At 50.9% G+C, this 18,764-nt stretch overlaps 1 protein-coding gene across 5 annotated transcripts in view; it reads left to right on the forward strand.

Moving 5' to 3' along the window:
- Positions 1-18,764, forward strand: part of Ift122 (intraflagellar transport 122) — a 70,215-nt gene that overhangs the window by 42,682 nt on the left and 8,769 nt on the right. For all 5 annotated transcript variants that reach the window (XM_036180717.1, XM_036180718.1, XM_036180721.1 and 2 more), the window contains 7 exons: positions 603-743; positions 4,163-4,216; positions 7,703-7,864; positions 12,034-12,200; positions 14,320-14,491; positions 15,829-15,931; positions 17,840-17,980. In XM_036180717.1, the coding sequence (XP_036036610.1) occupies positions 603-743; positions 4,163-4,216; positions 7,703-7,864; positions 12,034-12,200; positions 14,320-14,491; positions 15,829-15,931; positions 17,840-17,980 (940 nt within the window). The remainder of the gene's footprint in view (positions 1-602; positions 744-4,162; positions 4,217-7,702; positions 7,865-12,033; positions 12,201-14,319; positions 14,492-15,828; positions 15,932-17,839; positions 17,981-18,764) is intronic.

Here is an 18,764-nt window from a genome sequence, read left to right on the forward strand (position 1 = left end):
GCCTTTTTCAAATTCAGTCCCTCTGAGAAGAGGCCATCCCAGATGGCTCCCTCCTGGTCATGTGACTCATTCCTCTGGCCAGGGATGGAGGAACTGCTGGGAATGAATATAGCCCTGCTGCCGCCACAGGGTGTGCAGGGTTTCACCCCAGAGCCTCTGTGGAATTAGGGCACAGCACAAGCCCAAGGTCTGTCTACACAGAGGCCAGGAGCAGTTCGAAGAGAAAGCCCAGAAGAGTTTCCAGGAGGGGCTTGCTAACAGAGCTTTACAAAGCCAAGTAGGCATTTCCTATGGGAGGTGGGGTAGATCCTTCCCAGAGAAGGTCCATGTTAGGGTCAGGTAGACCTAGGGAAGGGGAAGGCAGATGGCAGCCAGAAGTGTATGCTGGGAGTGCTATGGCCCAGCAGGAGAGGGTGGCAGAAAGGAGGGCACCCAGGTGGGCCAGGGCAAGGCTACAAAGGTGCAGACTGATGGCTGAAGTCTGAGGTAGGCATTTCTGGTGATATTACTCTGAACATTTGGAAGCAGACCTGCTTGGAATCCAACACTTTCCAGTGCTCTAAACAGACCATTAACTTTCTCCCTTTTCTGAAACTCCACAGTCTGCTCCAATGTACCAATACCTTGATAGGAAAATGTTCCGAGAAGCCTACCAGATCGCCTGTCTGGGAGTGACAGACACTGACTGGCGTGAACTGGCCATGGAAGCTTTAGAAGGACTAGAGTTTGAAACTGCAGAGAAGGTACGCATCTAGTCTGTTTGTCCAGAAGTTGGTCCTGGAGAGTCTCCTGAGGCAGAAGGGGTCCAGCTAACACTGGAGGGGCAGGGACTGCCTGTAATGGGCTCTGAAGTCAGACTGCCTTGAGTTCTGATCTCTCCTCAGTCACCCCTTCACCATGGGCCTGGCAAGAACAGCCTTCCCAAGGTTCTTTCTCTGGAGGGTTCTGGAAACTAGGCTCTGTCCTCACGAAGTTGGGAAGATCTTAAGCAGATAATGCCAGTAAAACATCTGGTTGACCCTGGCTGTCAGTAAAACATCTGGTTGACCCTGGCTGTCAGTAGTCTTGGTAGGGATCATTTATGTAAAGAACCTAGATAAAAGCCTGTGCATGACAGACATTCAGCAGTCAAGTATCTCTTACACTGGGCAGGAACGGCAGACACTAGCACACCACATTGTTCTTAGTGCAAAAGAGGTACTCAGGCTCTGATTCCCACAGCCGTGTGCTGGTGCCCCACACCCCCACCGTGTGATTCACACGGTCACTTCCGGTCTAGTCGATTAAAGCTAAAGAAATGGTCAAAAGCAGTTAACCTTTGTCTAGGCACATGAAGAGTCCCAGATGTGTTTCCATCTGATAGACTGAGGGAGGACTGACCTCCAGCCTCTCCCTCCTCTCCTTTCCGGCTTTTTCTCCCAGAGTCAAGTAGCAAGTCTCCTTTTGCCCAGGCTGCTGGTATCAAAGGACCTGCAGATGTATGTGGTGCCTGCCTCCTGTTAAATGGGAGACAGCTGAACCAGAGCACACCTCAGAGCTGTCCTTTCCTCTAGGCTTTTCTCTCAGCCTGACCTCCCTACCTCTGCTCTGAAGTGGGGTTGTGAAATGCATAGTGCTCTTCCCGCATTTTGGACTCACTCTTGAGGCCTCCCCAGGCCTGGGAAGGAGCAGTTTGGAGGGGCAAATGCCAGCCCTGTACACAGAGCTGGAGGCACAGCTCGGTGGTGGAGCACTGGGTAGCATGCACAAGGCCCTGGTTCAGTACACAGCATGTGAGGGAAAATAGCCCTACACAGTGATTACCTGCATATTTGTAGATCAGATAAGCTTTGGGGAAATATTAGACTAGGGCTTTGGGGATTCAGGGGAGAGGGGAGGCTTCTCCTGGAGGAACTTACTTCTCCTGCCCACTCAGAAACACCAGCATATGAAGAGTAACAACAGTTTCCTAGGATAGCTTCTGTTTGTAACTAGGAATAAATTGTCTCCCTCTAGGTTGTACCCCTTTTCACGTAGAACCTAAGAGCCAGCTCATGCCAGTATTGCCCTGCACATGGCCTCTGTCAGTTGCAGAGCAGATGTCTAACTAGAGGGAGCTGAAACTGGGATATACCCTTCGATTGAGTTCGAACCTACCCTGCATCCCAGAACACTGAGGGTAGACACCATGGTCTCAGAGCACTGGGCTTTTTCGAATGGTGACAAATGAAAGCTGTGGGCAGCATGCTATTTGGAAAAGGCGTGAAGCTTTAACCATAGACCTTGACCAGTGTTTGATCTCAATCTTGAATCCCTGGCTGTCCTCTCCCCTGGGTGCCAGTCAGTCAGTACTTAGATTTGCGGAGGGAGGGGTCTGGCCTAGAAAGGTGTACCCACTAGATGGCGGCGGAGAGCTGCTTGGTGCTGATGGCTGCATCTGTTCCCTGCTCCCACCTCCCTCTGAGGAAGTTGTTCACAGTCTTGTGACTGACCACTCCGAATGGCACCATGACTCTGTGGTATATCAGGGCTGAAGGATGTCAACGGCCGATTATCAAATTCAAGAATCCAGTGCCCGGAACCACAAAGACTCTTGGAGAGGGCCTCGCTGGCCTGACCATAAAGAAGGTGGCTGGAGCCAAAAAGCAGGGAGGAAGTAGGTTCAAGGTCCTGCCTGGGCTCAGAGCTTGGCTGAGACCCGAGTCTCCTTTTTCTACTCTGCCCAGCACCAGGGATCGATTTCTGTACTTGATTCAAGAAACAGATGAGGAAGGCAGCTTGTAAGACCTTTGACATAGTGCCACGGGACCTTTGGTCACATGCTGCCTGATATACCCTTTTACCAGTTCAAGAAAAGCCAAGTGCTAGGCACATGTGCCTCTTACCCCAGCTTCTCAGCAGGCTGAGACAGGAAGATCCCCTGAGTGCAAAAGTTCAAGGCCAGCCTAGACAACATACTAAGTCCCTGTTTCAGAAAGAAAGCCATTTGCCAGGTCCCTCCTGGGCAGTGCTTTGCCTAATCCTGCAGTCCGCCACTGCCCATGCTCAGACAGGAAGTGCCCTCCCTAGGGTATCTGCCTCATGCTTATGTAGCTCTTGGCTCAGGGAGATTTAGCTCTCTGTTTAATCTGCCTAGCTCCCCCTTTCCACTGTGAACCCCTGAACTAGGGAGGGGGACAGGGACCAAGTGAATTGCCTGTGTCCCCAGCCTTTGAATAGATCCTAGTCCTGTAGGATGAGAGGATGAAATCACCCTGTGGTCATTGGTAAGGCAGCCAGAAGCTGATGACTTGATCATTCTTCCAGCACAGAGGGTGCCTTGCAGTGGCCAAGGGCTGTTGTGCATTCAAAACCATAATGGCTCAGGAGCTGCCGCTCTGGGCATGTGTCAGTCCATTTCACATGGATAACACAGAAAGTGCAGCTGGGTAGAAGTGTTACTGGCAGAGCACATGAAGGTCAGTTCCCATAAGCCCCTTGTGGTACCTGAAAGCAGCAAAAGACACTTCTCTGGCACCTCTGTCTGACCCTCACAACCTTCAGAAATCCGTGCATTAGAAGTCTCCCTCTGCTGTGAGTCTAAGAGAGGATGCATGGTGAGGGCTAACATGCAAGTTTGCTTTCTAGAGACTGGGATTATCCCTGCCTTCCTCCTCCAGAAGCGCTCTTCTTCCTGAGCCCCTCCTCGCCCCGTGTGCCCTGTGCGGAGCACCATTGGGTTAGCAGAGCCGTCTGCTGCTCCTCATCCAAGTCACAGGGACAAGCATGCAGGCTCTTGTCTCTGTGTCTTGCCTGCTCTGCAAATGCCATTGACTGGAATCAGCCCGGCCTGCCTTTCCATTATGAGCAGTGTCTGGCAAAGGGTTCCACTGCAGACTGCAGGATCATAGTTCTGTTTTACCTAATCCCAAAATGATTGATGCTCCCAGGACTTCTTTACAGTTCTTTGTAAGGACTAATCCTGGAGATGAAGACAGGCTGCGCCTCGCCGGGTGGCACACCTCCCAAGCACACAGTGATGAATCAGACCTCCTTCCCTGCTTGCTTGCTGGCTCTGGCTCTCTCTCTCTCTCTCTCTCTCTCTCTCTCTCTCTCTCTCTCTCTCTCTCCATGTGCCCCACCCCCATCAGCCTGTGAAGAACAAGAAGGCAGCTGACTCTCTTCTTTTCCCTTCCCCCCATAGGCCTTTACCAGAGTCCAGGACCTTCGCTACCTAGAGCTGATCAGCAGCATTGAGGTAACTGATGAGACAGCTGTCTTCCTTCCCAGGGTACAGTGCTCCTGAGCACATGGGGACACAGGCCTTGTAGTCTCTTCTGGGGGACAGAGTGGCCAAGTGACACCCCATTGGTCACTTGGTAGTTGAATGAGGCAGAAGGATTGGGTCTCTTTTAATCTTTGGTTCCTTGTTCCTAAAATGGGGTCTATATGCTGGCAGTGGGGGTGCTCACCTTTATTCCCAGGACTTGGGAGGCTGAGGCAGGAGGATCTCCATGAGTTTAAGGTCAGCCTGGTCTACAGAGTGAGATCCAGGACAGCCAGGGCTACACAGAGAAAGCCTGTCTTGAGAAAACCAAGATGGGGTCTATCCTTCTCTAATGAGGCAGAGTCGGGCTGGAATGTGATATGCTTCTCTGGAATGACTGTTGCCATTCTCCTGGACTCCAGTAATCTGTCAGTGAATGAAGCATTTCCCAGATGCTCTTAAGATGCTCTGAGACCTATCAAGCCATCCTCCTGCCCAGAAGGCCTGTGATGGGCTAAAGAATCTGGTTCTGACTGCACCGTTTAAGGGTGGTGGAAGACACTATTTTTAATCTCTGTGTATAGCAGGGCTTTCTGACTGTCTGTAAAAAGGCATACATATTTTTTTCTCCTGAACAGATTTATTGTGAGGCTAAGGGAATATGAGACACATATTTGAGCTCTCAGTTGGAAACAGTGAGGAAATTACAAATGTCTTGCCCCTCTAACTCAGTTCGGCAGAGAAAATGCTTGATGTGGGTCCCAGCCTTGTGCAGGGTCCAACCTTGTGAGGGACCCAGCCTTGTGAGGGACCCAGCCTTGTGAGGGACCCAGCCTTGTGAGGGACCCAGCCTTGTGAGGGACCCAGCCTTGTGAGGGACCCAGCCTTGTGCAAGACCAAGCCTTGTGCAGGCATCCAACCTTGTGAGGGGACCACAAAAGATGCTGGTCTCTGGGAGAGCTGACTCCATCCCTTTTCATGTCTTACTTGTTCAAAAGGTCTCCCTCTGCTAGTGGTCTGTAAGCTGAGAATTGTGCTTATGGTACTGTCTCTGTGTTGAAGTGATCCCTTGTGGCTGTCCTGAGGCCTTGGCTTCTGGCTTCTGGGTGGCCAGCATTAACTAGGGAGCTGTGTGCCTCCATGGGTTCCAGTTGAGTAACTGGAAGGGTAGCATCATTGTAGAATAATCTGCCTTTGTTGACAGTCCTTTGTGAGCATGTTCTTCTGTGGCCCACACTCCACACCAACCTCACTGCAAGTGTTTAATTCACTCACAAGTTGAAGATGTCAGCTTATTTGGTGACTAGCCTGCACTATGTGAAGGTTTAAAAACTTGCCTCTGTCACTGGTGAGGCATGTTGAAACTTCCACCAGCCTGCCTAGGAGTTTGATTCCACGTCTCATCGTCCTCCAGTGCAAAACACTTGAGAGAAAAGGCAGGTGCTGGGGCTGAGGAACTGAGTGCTAGCACGTGTTTACAGATACTGGAGCTGTAGACTAAGGAGTGTCCCCAACACAGGGATGTGTTGGGGGTGTGCAGGGGCTCCTCTGTCCTAGCACTGCTCAGTGTGCCTGCTCTAGCATGTACACACATATATATGTTCATTCAGGTGTGTGTTAGGGACCATCCCTCGCTTCAGAAAGTGGAATCATGGGACATGAAGATGGAGCTTTGTCTGACCTTGACTGTGGTGACTCGAATCCCCCCTTCCTTCACTGCAGTGCTTGGCGGTGCTGGGCTGACAGAGCGGTGGAGGTGCCCGTGTGGACATTAGCCCGTGGGGTCTCAGTGAGGGTTCCTGTTGCTCTGATGAGAACCCCTAAAAGCAACTTGCAAAGGAAAGGGTTTATTTCAGCTTACATCTCCACATCACAATCCATCACTGAGGGAAGTTGACAGGAACCTGGTGACAGGAGCTAAAACAAAGACCATGAAGGAGGGCTACTTACTGGCTTGCTCAGTCTGCTTTCTTTTTTCTTCTTCTTTTTTAGTCTTGTGTTTTCAAGTCAGGGTCTCTCTGTACAGCCTTGGCTGTGCCAGAACTTGCTCTGTAGATCAGGCTGGCCTCCAACTTACAGAGATCCACCTGTCTCTGCCTCCCGAGTGCTAAGATTAAAGGCGTGTGGCACCACTGCCCAGTTCTTAGCCTGTTTTCTTACAGCACCAAGGAGTAACCGCTGGGGTGGCACCACCCACAGTGAGCCAGACAACCCCCACCCACCCACATCAACCAAGAAAACACACCCCAGGCTTGCCTACAGGCCAATCTGGTGGGGTCATTTTCTCTCTCTTTCTTTTCTTTTTTGTTTTTGTTTTTTGAGACAGAGTTTTGTAGATGAAACCATCTTGTTAAATAAGAAACACGGAGCCAATTGCAGAGTTAAAAGCCAAGAGGTCAGAGCAATAGCTGAGAGCTGAAAACTTTACCCTTCACTACTGCTCTGTCTTTCCTCTCCACAAGAGAGCTACTTCCAGTGTCCTGTCTTTTATATAGACTTTCTGTTCTGCCTTCTCATTGGTTGTAAACCCAGCCACATGACCTTCTTGTCACTGCCTGTCTGTACAGACCTCCAGGTCTTCCAAGGTTGGTATTGAGATTAAAGGCATGTGTCGCCATGCTGGCTGTGTCCTTGAACACACAGAGATCCTGCCTAGCTCTGCCTCCTAAGTGCTGGGATTAAAGGCGTGTGCCACCATCACCCGGGCTTCTGCTATGGCTTGCTCTGAGCCCCAAGGCAACTTTATTAATATACAAATAAAATCACTTTCAGTACAAATAAAATATCACTATAGGGTTTCTCTGTGTAACAGCTCTGACTGACTTAGACTTGCTCTGTAGACCAGGCTGGCCTCACTGAGATGCCAGCCTTTGTCTCCTAAGTGCTGGGATTAAAGGTGAGCACCATCACACCTCATAGGGGTCATTTTTTCAACTGAGGAGCTTGTGTCAAGTTGACATAAAACCAACCAGCCCAGAGTGTTTCCTCTTCTCTTAGAAACAGCAGCATAGCCAGATTTGTGGTCCTACTTTATGGCCTCCATCTTGGTTGAAAATCCCAAACTTTGTCCTTGTGTGCCATCACTCTGGGTCACAGCTCTGCCACCCAGGTGTCTGGGGCTTTGGGAGGTCTTGGGGATGCAAGGGCCGTCCCCGACAGACGGTGCCTGCACACTGTCTAAGCTGTCCTCCTGTTGCCTTGGGCAAGCATCCAGGAAAACAGTCCAATGGAGTTTCCATCAAGCAAACAAAGGTTTGCCTCTTGTTTGATCTTCAGTGGTCTGAGAAAAGAGTCTGCTTTTGTTGTGGAACATTCCCAGTAGAGACAGAGGTGAGAGACATAGCAGCCCAGGAGTCAAGCATAGGCTCCTGTAGGAAGACCCAAGGGCTTAGCCCGAAATAGCAGCAGCTCGCCTTTGTACCGGCTGCTTCCTGCTGTGGCTGCGGAAGCCATTTCCCGTGCTTCTCATTTTTCCAGGAGAGGAAGAAGCGGGGAGAGACCAACAATGACCTGTTTCTGGCAGATGTGTTTTCCTACCAGGGGAAGTTCCACGAGGCTGCCAAACTGTACAAGAGGAGCGGGCACGAGAACCTCGCACTCGACATGTATACTGACCTCTGCATGTTCGAGTATGCCAAGGTAAACCCACTACATCCTGGGCCCAGCCTGCCACCAGGAGTTCCCAAGGCTCTTACCTGCAGTGTCTTGGGCCATGTGTCCAAGCAATGGTGCAGACAGGAAAAGGTGGTGGCCTCAGAAAGAGGGTGGGTAAATTAATGAAAGGGGACCTTCCTTGAGGGAGATGTCAGAGGGACAGCACATTCAAGGTACCTGTCAGCAACAGCTGTGCAGGCTTTGAGCATACCAGCATGATGCTGTCACCAGGTACTGAGGGCTTAGAGCAGTCTCTACAAATTCCTTCTGACCTGGCTCAGGAGCTGCCAAGATTGGTGTCCTCAGTGAAAGCTGGTCCTACCATAAGGTCCTCCCTCAAGGTCAGTCCAGAGGTACTCTAAACTTTCGAAGGAGCTTCCTAGATACGTGGACTTACGTGAGAATGAGCCCCCACTAAAGAGCCAGAGCCCTCCAGATGTCAGCAGCTCAGCCTCCAGCAAGGCTTAAAGCCTGGGTAGGGGATAGCAAGGCTCTTGTACAGAGGGCTTTTGTACCCGGCCTTTCTGGGTAGTGGCGGAAGAGGCACTCAAGATCCTGTTGAGTCCTCAAGTCCTAGCCACAGCCGTCAACAGCTGTTAATGCTAACCGCCCAGCTCAGGAGCCCCAGGAAGGACTGTGTCTGTGTGTGCCTAACTGCTGCTGGGCTCTTCTCCTACATCTGTTAGATCCTGGGGCTCCTTCCCACGGGGATGAACTCCTGGGCCACTCCTGGTTCTTCCCCTTCACACCTCAGATCCCGGCTTCAGGCTTCCTCTGCCTTTTCGTCTTTCCACCCTTAGCTTCCTCTGTGTTCCTGCCCATACATGTCCAGGAGTACATGAAATGCTCTTTCCACTGGGGAGAAGGCATTACACTTAGAAGGGACAGGTCCTAGAGGTAGAATGTGGGCACCACAGTCAGCCAGCCCTTGTGATTCTTTGGGACTGATGCCCTCCTTGGAGCTGATGGTGGGCAGCTTATGGTGCAGCTGAAAATGTCTGCTTGGCCTCCAGAGTGCAGTGTGACTATGGAGCCCACACTTCAGTAGTGGGTGAAGACTTGCGTAGCTCAACCCTTGCCTCTTTCTCAGAGCATAGCAGAGCTACAGCTCAATTTAATTCTGAGAATTTCACAGAACAATGCACAAAACCCTAACATGCTCAGCTGTAGAAAGATGAGGCGTAGCTGGGCATGGTGCCTCATGCTTTTTATCCCAGCATTTGAGAGTCAAAAGGCAGGCGATCTCTGTGAGTTCAAGGCCAGCCTGGTCTATAGAGTGAGTACGAGGACAGCCAGGACCATGAGGAGAGAGACTCTGTCAAAAAAAAAAAAAAAAAAAAAAAAGAAGAAGAAGAAGAAGAAGAAGAAGAAGAAGAAGAAGAAGAAGAAGAAGAAGAAAGGTGAGGAGGGGTGTGACTGAATTGGATAAAAGTCACATCCAGGGATGTGCTTGGGTGGGAGAACAGGTACTGGGTTCAATCTCAGCATTTCATGCAGTGCACACACACAAAATAGAAAGATCAGCAGAGTGGAAGGCACACGTGACTCAGGGGTGGGAGTCTTTAGACTGTTCTGGCAGCCCTCCTCTCTCTTTGGCGTCTTCCCATGACTTGCCTGCACTTCCTGCATGCATGGCCTCCTACCCAGCAGTGCAACCCATTCATACATCCATCTGCTGTGGCCTCCATGAGTAAATACTCTGCGATTGTTTTGACTTTAATTTTTGATCACAATTCTGAGTATGCTGGTTCCATCTCAAAGCCACACACACACACACACACACACCTGGCTAGGTAAATACTCTGCGCTTGTTTTGACTTTAATTTTTGATCACAGAATATGTTGGTTCTTTCTCTCTCTCTCTCTCTCTCTCTCTCTCTCTCTCTCTCTCTCTCTCATACACACACACACACACACACACACACACACACACACACACACACACCCCACCCTGGCTTGGTAGTCTGCGTTTGGGAAATGTGTGCACACATTATGTTGGGGGTGGAAACACAGTGCTTACTAACATGGCATGTTTTTGTTTACTTGAAAATTGCTTCCCAAGATTCAATCTGGTTTTTGGAAAATTTTTAAATTACATTCCCACGTACAAATAAATTGTATGCTTTCCGGACAAGTGACATGTTTATGTGGTGATAAAGGGATTATAATGCTCTTAACTCTTGTGTAGTGAGTCCTTATCAGAAGCACCGAGCATGAGAACCCTGGTGAGTGTCATTCATCACTCAGCACGGCCTCTTTCTGTCCACTCCAGGACAAAGTCTTTGCTGTGGCCTCAGATAACATGTAAATTGGCTTCATAGAACTAAAAAGGCTTTGAAGCCCCCTTGGTTGAGCTTTGGAAGATCTATTTAGATCAGCTTGAATTAAGTTACAGCCTGAGCTGACTGCTGGGATCCTGTCAGGGAGGTTTCTGCAAGCCAGTGAGCTGTGTGCCTTCGTGGTCCCCTTGGGGAGGCGCCACCTCACACTGTCAGCCCCTTAGCTTTTGGTCTTTTCCCCTTTGTTTTCTCACTGAGCAGTCACTTGCCAAAGTCCCTTGGAAGGATGCTCCTGCGCTTGTCTCTGCTGCTAACCTCATGCAGCTAGCTGAGCAGGGAAGCTTTGTGTACATGAAGATTCGGTGTCACCATAACTGCCAAGAGGAAAGTGTGTCTGTAATGTTGCAAGCCAGGTGCCCTCAGTGGCTGGTCCCTAGCCCTTTCTCTGTGCGCCCCAAGGGGAGGCAGAGGCCAGCTTCAGGTGACCCTGTCTTTATTTGGTCTGTAACAGGTAAAATGATGCCCTTCCTCCCCTTCCTGAATTATTTGGTTGTCTTAGGCCAACCTAATATATGGTTTTAGGGGGCTTCATAATTACCCTGAAAGCAAATGGAAAAAGAAATGAGCTAATTGTTCAAGTGGGTTTCAGCATATATTGAGTGCACTTGCCTGACAAATGAGTGTTAATCGCAAGGAAAGGAGTGCTTTTTTTATACTTTGTGAGGTTGACACAGAGCACTCTATGCAGGGTACATTCTCTTAAGACAAACCGCTTCTCACTAGCAATGCAGATCTGGGCTGTACGCCTCTCAATTTCCCCTTTGAAAAGCCTCACCTTGAAAACTGTTAGCACTGAGGTCGTGGCAGCTCTGTCCTGAAAAGAGGTTATATTCTGAGGCTGTTTCTGCTACATTTTGGGGGTGACCCAGGGAAGCTGGTCATGGCCCTCAGGGGACGCCACCCCCTCCCACTGGGGTAAAAGGAACTCAGGCCCTGCCCAATCTCTGAACCTTCAGAAAGGACTATTTCCTTCATCTGTGGCTCCTGCTGGCCCTCCATGGATCATATTTTTGTGTGTGCAGACCTGACCTCAAGACAAGATCTGGTATCACTCAGTTAAGAAATGAACCACTGGGCAACACTGGGAGATAGAGACAGGTAGATCTCTATGAGTTCAAGGCCAGCCTAGTCTCTATAGCAAGTTCCAGGCCAGCTAGGGCAACGTAGTGAGACCCTGTTTGGCAGGTAGAGGGGTGGGGAGGAAGAAAAGAAGAGGAATGAGCCAAAGAGTGTTTTGCCAGTTGTTTGTCATAGACATATCTCAGGAGCAAAGCCAGCAGAATGATCTGAGTTCAGGCCACAGGACATCTGAGAACAGAGATGATGGCACTCTAGTATGCCAGCCAAAGGAGGGCACAAGGGACTGAACCCAAAACTCGGTGCATCATTGCGTGTTTAAATTTAGAGGAGCATGTGCTCAGTACTAGTCTGGGGCACCTGGTGTCATCCCCGTGTGTGACCAGTGATTGTGGGACTAGTGTATGTAACTTCGAAGCCAGTCATATTTCTGTCCAACTGTGGCGGTCACAGAGTAACCTGCAAAGTCGGAAGGTGTTTAGAACAAGTGTGAAGGGAAGGAAACATGGAGGCCATAGATGTCCCTGAGGCCCCAGCAGCACTTGTGGGAGGTCCATGCACACTCCCTTCCTGGACACCTGGGACTGCCCCACTCACTCACACAGGGCTGGGCTCCCATGCATCCTGCTCCTTTGCACAGTCAAGTGGAGCTCTTCCCTGCTCTGCTTTCAGGAGCTGATGTAATGCTGGCACAGGAAGTCCTAATCCGGAATGTTTTTGTTTGTTGTGCTTCCTCAGGATTTCCTTGGATCTGGAGACCCTAAAGAAACAAAGATGCTCATCACCAAGCAGGCCGACTGGGCTAGAAACATCAACGAGCCCAAAGCTGCGGTAGAGATGTACATCTCGGCAGGGGAGTACACCAAGGCCATAGAGATCAGTGGCAGCCATGGCTGGGTTGACATGTAGGTTTCAGCCCCTGCCTGGGAGCACTTGGCAGTGTGTCAACTCTGAGTTTTGACTGACAAGGGAAAAATTGTTTCTCTAAATATCTTAACCAAACATGGAAATGACTAGGTTCTCTGGAAGATGAAGAGCTTGAACAAGGTAGCCCTGCCTTTGAGGAGCATGAGAAGTGGGTCATAAGAACCTAGGGGCATACACAGATGTCACTCAGGCACTATGTTGACCTTACAGGCATCTGACTCTCCCCTGCACCAGCTTGGTATCTCTACATCCATCTGGCAAATGAAGAAATCAAGGGACTCATGTGTCCTCAGAGGCCAAGCATCTGAGGAATCGTAGGGCTAAGCTTTAGACTCTGACATGGGTGGTTTCAGTACCCCTGACACTGAGCATGAGAGTATGAAATGCACAAGAAGAGCCCTCCTATCTGTCAGGGAGGGGGCTCTCTGGGAGGGCATGGGGCCTCTTTTCTTGAGGCCTTCCGTGAAGTGGCCTTGTTGAATTTTCAGGTAGAGACAGTTAGAAGGGGAGGAATATAGGTGGGAGCACAGTAGGCCAGCAGGGACTGTGGTGGCTCAAGGCCCCAAGGGAGAGCAGAGGAGCTGGAACAGAGGAATAGAAGCTAGACACAGAGAATGGAGGAGGGGAACAGTGGGGCTGCGGTTGTGCGGCACATCATGGTTCCATCTTAGGACTTGGCCCCCATCCTCCAGGGGGCCTCTCAGCTAGAAGACTGTGTGCTAAAGGCCACTGGCTGTTCAGGAGGCAACAGTGTGGTCCACAGATAGAAGCTAGTGGCATGTTCAGGCCTTGAAGAGGAAGACTGGTTGGTGTGTGGGCCCTTCACTAAGAGACCTTTGTGGTAACTTACCCAATCTCCCCTTGTCTAGGAGTAGTATCTGAAAGATGCAGGTTTAGACCTTAGATTGTGCCCCAAGTATTCTCTCTACAGAACGGGTGGTGCTGATGGGAGCCAAGCCGGCTCCTGGTCTCTGCTTCCCCAGCTAGTTTCTCGTGTGTCGCTTTGATTTGCAAGTGCTATGTATTAAGTTCCCCAGGGACACTTAACCAGTTCAAGGAAGAGACATTAGTGTGTTCTGTCCCTCTTTGGGGGCCTGCCTGGCTGTAACAGGCACCTTTCCCCTGGGAATGTCGGTTTGGTGGGTGGGGCTCTTGGGCTCTGGGGGCTGCCTGTTCTACCTTTCCCTAAAAACATGTCCTCTGGCTGCTGAGCAGTGTTATTTTTAGATGCCATTATTATTCTGAGCGCAGACTGACAGGCCTCCCTGAGCCCGCCTGTCTGAAATTCGGGTCTGTTACAGCCTCTTCTGTTCTCACACAAAGCGGGCTGGTAGAGTCCTCACCCCAAGAGCTGCTTTACTCCGACCCTGGGCTGCTTAGACCCCAAAGCATTGAATCCAATCCATGTCCCGATGAGCAGTAGGAGGACCAGTCGCTACCAGGAAGATACGAGTGACTGGGCCTCAGGGACCCTCCCTGTGATCAATACATTAGTCAGGAAGACACTGCCAGGGCTTCTAATCTTCCTCCTGGCCCAGGACAGGCTTCACACTCGCCACTTCCTCCAGAGTGTCAGTTGCTGAGGCATTGTGCCCCAGCATCTACCTTCCTGTGGGAATTCCTGACTGTGCTGGAGCAGACTCTCTGCACTTCCTGCTGTGGAGTCTTGGGCAGGGTGCTTCCCCTCTGTGCAGACCAAACTGGAGCCACCTCACCTGTAAAGTGGGAATGCCTATGCCTCCCTCTCAGGGCAGGAAAGATGGTTCTGTGAGACCACATCTGGAAGATCTCATGGGTCCTTCTCAGTATCTGGCAGTGGATCCCAGATCTCACTGGATAGATTAATAACTGGTGGACGAGGCACCTGAGGGATGGCAGAGTCTTCAGTGGCAGCCACTCAGGGATGCATCATTGCTTCTGGAGTGTGTATCCATTCTTTTCATAACTGCCTGTGGAGCCCCTCCTAGGGGCCATAGCACCATCATTAGTGTGGGGCACAGCAGAATGAACTGGCACAGAGCCTGTTCTTGAGCGTACCAGAGGCCTCCCACCTCCTCCTCCCTCAGACCCTCATAGGTGCCCTCCCTTCCTCTCCAGGTTGATTGACATTGCCCGGAAGCTGGACAAGGCTGAGCGGGAGCCCCTGCTCATGTGTGCTCAGTACTTTAAGAAGCTGGACAGTTCAGGCTATGCTGCAGAGACCTACCTGAAGGTGGGTGACCTGAAGTCTCTGGTGCAGCTGTATGTGGACACCAAGCGCTGGGATGAGGTGAGTGAGTGAGCACACTGGCTAGGTTGTGACTCTTAACTGAGCCCTTGGCCACAGGCAAGGGGGAACTGAGCAGCTGGGGGGCTAAGATGGAGAGAAGCCATTGCCTGGCAGTCAGATTTTGCCTCAAAGTCTCTGAGCCAAAAGATCTTGGAGGGCCTTTTCGCCATAACTTCCCATTTGTTCATTTGTTCGTTCATTCATTCCTTCATTCATTTATTCATTCACTGAGAAAACTGTTATTGCCTGCCAGCTCTAGGCCAGCCCTGTGATAGGCACTAGGCCTGTGAGGGTCCAGTGCCTGCTGCTGGTGTGAGTCACCTCTGACCAGCTCCACAGTCTCAGGCTCACCTCTGAAGTAGGGACACACCAGGATGGCATTTAAAAACCTGTGTGGCATTTTGGCAGAAAATGCCAACCATATTTTTTCAGATAGAAGCTACCAGAGCTGTTTCAAGGGCAGCTGTTCACTGCCTTCATCCTTCTTGACAGTCTTGACTCCTGTGAAGTGAGAGGGCCAGTGAGCAGAAACAGCCAGCAAGTCAGAAAGACAGCTGTCCTGGAGCCGAGGCTGGCTAGGCAGCCAGGGCAGAGCCTCTCTGTGCCTGTGCTCTGGAGAGTGTCACCTGGAGAGAATTAGTGGTGTCTACCCACCATGGCAGTCTCTTACATAGCCATGGCAAGGCACTACCCGAGTAAGAGCAGCCTGTCTCCTCTGCCCTCCAAATGTTTCACTTCTTGAGGTGACAGGCCATGGACAAGAAAGACAGGCTAGTGATGGAAGCAGTGATGGCTCCTCAAGGTAAACGTTAGCCCACAGCAGCAGTTAGCTGGTCTTAGACCCTCCGGTGCCTCCTCTGCTGCCCTCCTGGCCTGGCAGGTGGTTGAGGGCTTTAATGAAGCAGACAGCGAGTCCCATACTATACTGTGTCTGTCCGCAATCCTCTGTGACAGCTAATAAGCAGTGATGAAGAAGATAATGTCAATCCTGTTTCCTTAGGTGTCGCCTGCAATTAAAAGAAATCTGTTTGCAGCGCTACAGGAACCCACGCAAACCCTCAAAATAAAATGTTTCCGATTCTGTGCTGCTTCTGTGGTCCAGAAACAGACTGTGTTGTTGTTGAATCCAGTCGGTTGCATATTGCCGTTAATTGCCTTTTGTTTTCAAAGAGCTGGTTTGTTTTTGTGCTGCTGGGGGTGGTTGGAGGGGAGATGCTCTCCCCCTCCAAGTTGTCAGGCTGGCAAAATATGACATCCCTAACAGATTCAGCCAAGTGCCACATTTTCAGGGGCTGCGAGGACCGCTTCATTAAGAATGCCTCGACTCCTCCCTCTAGGCCTTTGCTTTGGGTGAGAAGCACCCTGAGTTCAAGGATGACATCTACGTGCCCTATGCGCAGTGGCTAGCGGAGAACGACCGCTTTGAGGAAGCCCAGAAAGGTAGGCCACACAGACTGGACTGTGTAGAAGTGGGGGAGGCTGCCGAGACATGGTACAGAGTGCCTGGCCCCTCCCTCCGGTCCCAGGACAGGGGCCTTCATCCTGGCTCGTGAGGGGTTTGCTGGTGAAAGACTTTAGAACAAGGACATGAACGTTGAAGCCACTCCCCCTGGGCCCATCGCTTACCTGGTCGGGACCCCAGAAGGTCCTAGATCTTCAGCAGTTTCCTGTTAACCTCTACAGCACCTGTATTGGCGTGCCTTCCCTTTAATCTTAAGGATGAGCTCTGGTGTGGGTAACAGTGGATGAGGAAACTGAGGTTGAAGGAGGTGAAGGAATTTGCCTGTAGTCCACTAGCTGGGAAGTTGCAGAGAGGTCATGAGCCAAAGTATACATGGTCAGGACAAAAGAGAGGATTGCCCGTAGTGTTGGGCACAGTTTCGTCTTCCTTTTCCTCTCCTGAGATAGAAATGGACTTTGATTCTGGCTTGGGCAAGCCAAGCAGTCTCTCTGCCCTTGGTGCTTCTGTTGGTGAAATGAGCCGTACACAGGGTGTGATGGCATCTGAAATCAAGGCCAAAGCAAGTATGGTGCATGAACTGATAACGTTCATCATCGGTTAGCCATGTGACTGCCTTCACTGTGGCAGGTGCTGGCTGGGCACTTAACCTGCATAACCTTGAATCTTGCCAACAGTCCTGCAGAGACGCAGAGGCTTCATGTGCTGTGCAAAGCTAGCGAGTGGCAGAGCCGGAATTGGATCAGGATCTGTCCAACTGGGAGCCTAATTCTTAGGCCTGTTTAGAAAGTCTCCTAATTGAAGTGGGTGGGTCGTATTCCATAGCATCTCATTTACACTTCTATATGGTAGCAGTTGCCACCTCCTGACACACTGCAGAACAAATGTCCCCCAGTTGGAGCTCCTTGGTTAAAAGCCCCTGTGAAGGACAGCATGTTCTCTACTGCCTCAGCATTTCCAGAGCACCCAGTTGCTAAAGTATCTGCATGTTTGGGCAAAACACATCAACCTATCCATCTGTCTGTGCCGCCCTTCCAAGAATCCATCGCCATAGTAACTTGGTACTCAGACAAGAGACGGGAGATGAGAATGAACCAAGGCCAGACCCTTTCCTTCTCTGCAGGCGGAGGCTATGGGTCATGAGGATGCCCACACGTGCCCAGTCAGGGCTCCTAGTCTTTCTCTGGCAGTCCCATGGTCCCCAGAAGTTGGCCACATAGTAGTGAGGGGCCCAGGAAATTTCTGTTATCAGACATAGGCATGATTGAGAAATCCTTCACTTGTTTTCACAAATGTCTGGTTTTGTGAGCTGAGCCAGATCTTTCAAGGTTGGTATCTGAAAGCATGCAGCTGAAGGTGGGTTCAGGACTGGAATGACTTCTGTTATCTGACCTTGGACATGCTGCTCTGCCCTCGCCTGGCAAGGCCCATTATTCTCATTAGAAAGGGGCCGGCTTTCTTCTTTAGAATTTGTCTTCAGGATTTAATGCAGTAGTCAGCAGTGGAGGTATTTTGTGAGCCACCAAGCTCCACAGAGCAGTGGGACCTGCTATTACCACCCAGGAGTCACAGAGTCTCCTTCTGGAGTGAAGCGGAGGCAAGTTCTCTGTGGCCATTGCCAGCTTTGGTGCCTAGGTTTTCTCTCTGCTGTGCCTTGCTAAAGTAGGTTGCCATTTCCCAGCCAAAAGGAGTGTATCTCCCTGTGCTTATTTCAGGATGTAGCCTTGGTTATTTATAGCCTGCGGCCTGAGAGGCGCATCTCAGCAACGAGGCACCACAGATGCTCCAACGAGTGGCCTGCCTCTCAAGCAGCCTCATGTAAGCCCTGCACAACCTCCCTGCTTCATGTCTGACTCCCCGTGACATGCATATGCTTTCATGACCCCTAGCATTCCACAAGGCCGGGAGGCAAGGGGAAGCAGTCCGCGTGTTGGAGCAGCTCACACACAATGCCGTGGTGGAGAGTAGGTTTAACGACGCTGCCTATTATTACTGGATGCTGTCCATGCAGTGCCTTGACATGGCGCAAGGTGAGTGAGCGACAGCCGGCTGGCCTCTTTCCTGGCCCCTCTCTGGCACCAGATAAAATCAGAAGAGCAGGGCTGTTTCATTAAAGCCCTGGGCTTGTTTATTGAGTGTGTTGTCCCTGAGCATGCTCTGCAATGGCACAATCTGGCCTGTCATCTTTCAAGTTTGCCTGGAAGTGGGACTGGCTGGCAGTCTGTCTTCTGGGTGGGAGGTCCCACCCTGCATTGCTAATTCAGAGCATCTCTCTCTCCTGCTACCTGGGAGCCTGGAGCTGGGCCCAAGTGAGCCCTGGCTTAAAAAAATTTTTTTAATTAAATGAAAAGATGAAGAGATCACCTTACAATAACCCACTCTAGAGTCTCCCTCGTTTCAGGAAGGGGGACGGTTTCAGAGCTGCTCTCGTTCACATGGCTTCCCATGGTGCCCTGGGAGTTCTGAGGTGGAGGGAAGGGAGATGGCCATGCCCAAGACCGTGTGCGTAGTGAGAATTCTGAGCACTGGAAGCAGAGGCTGCAGGGCGGCAGCCTTCCGTAACTGCTCGCCCCATCCTGCTTCCTTCAGGTCACAGCTGTCAGCTCCGTCAGAGCCACCGGGCCCAGGTGTAAGGTGGGGTTTTTCTGTCCTGGCCATTGATGTGCACCTCAGATAGATAGCTGACAAGCAGAGGTGCCCATGAACACAGACAGCCAAGGAAGATGCCATCTGTCCAGTCTTGTCCTGCCAGGCTCCTCTGGTGTGTCTCGGCCAGTAGGCTCCCTCTACTGCTGGACATAGCAGATGCTGGCC

Source organism: Onychomys torridus, chromosome 3 (assembly GCF_903995425.1).
Source record: "Onychomys torridus chromosome 3, mOncTor1.1, whole genome shotgun sequence".
Taxonomy (NCBI): domain Eukaryota; kingdom Metazoa; phylum Chordata; class Mammalia; order Rodentia; family Cricetidae; genus Onychomys; species Onychomys torridus.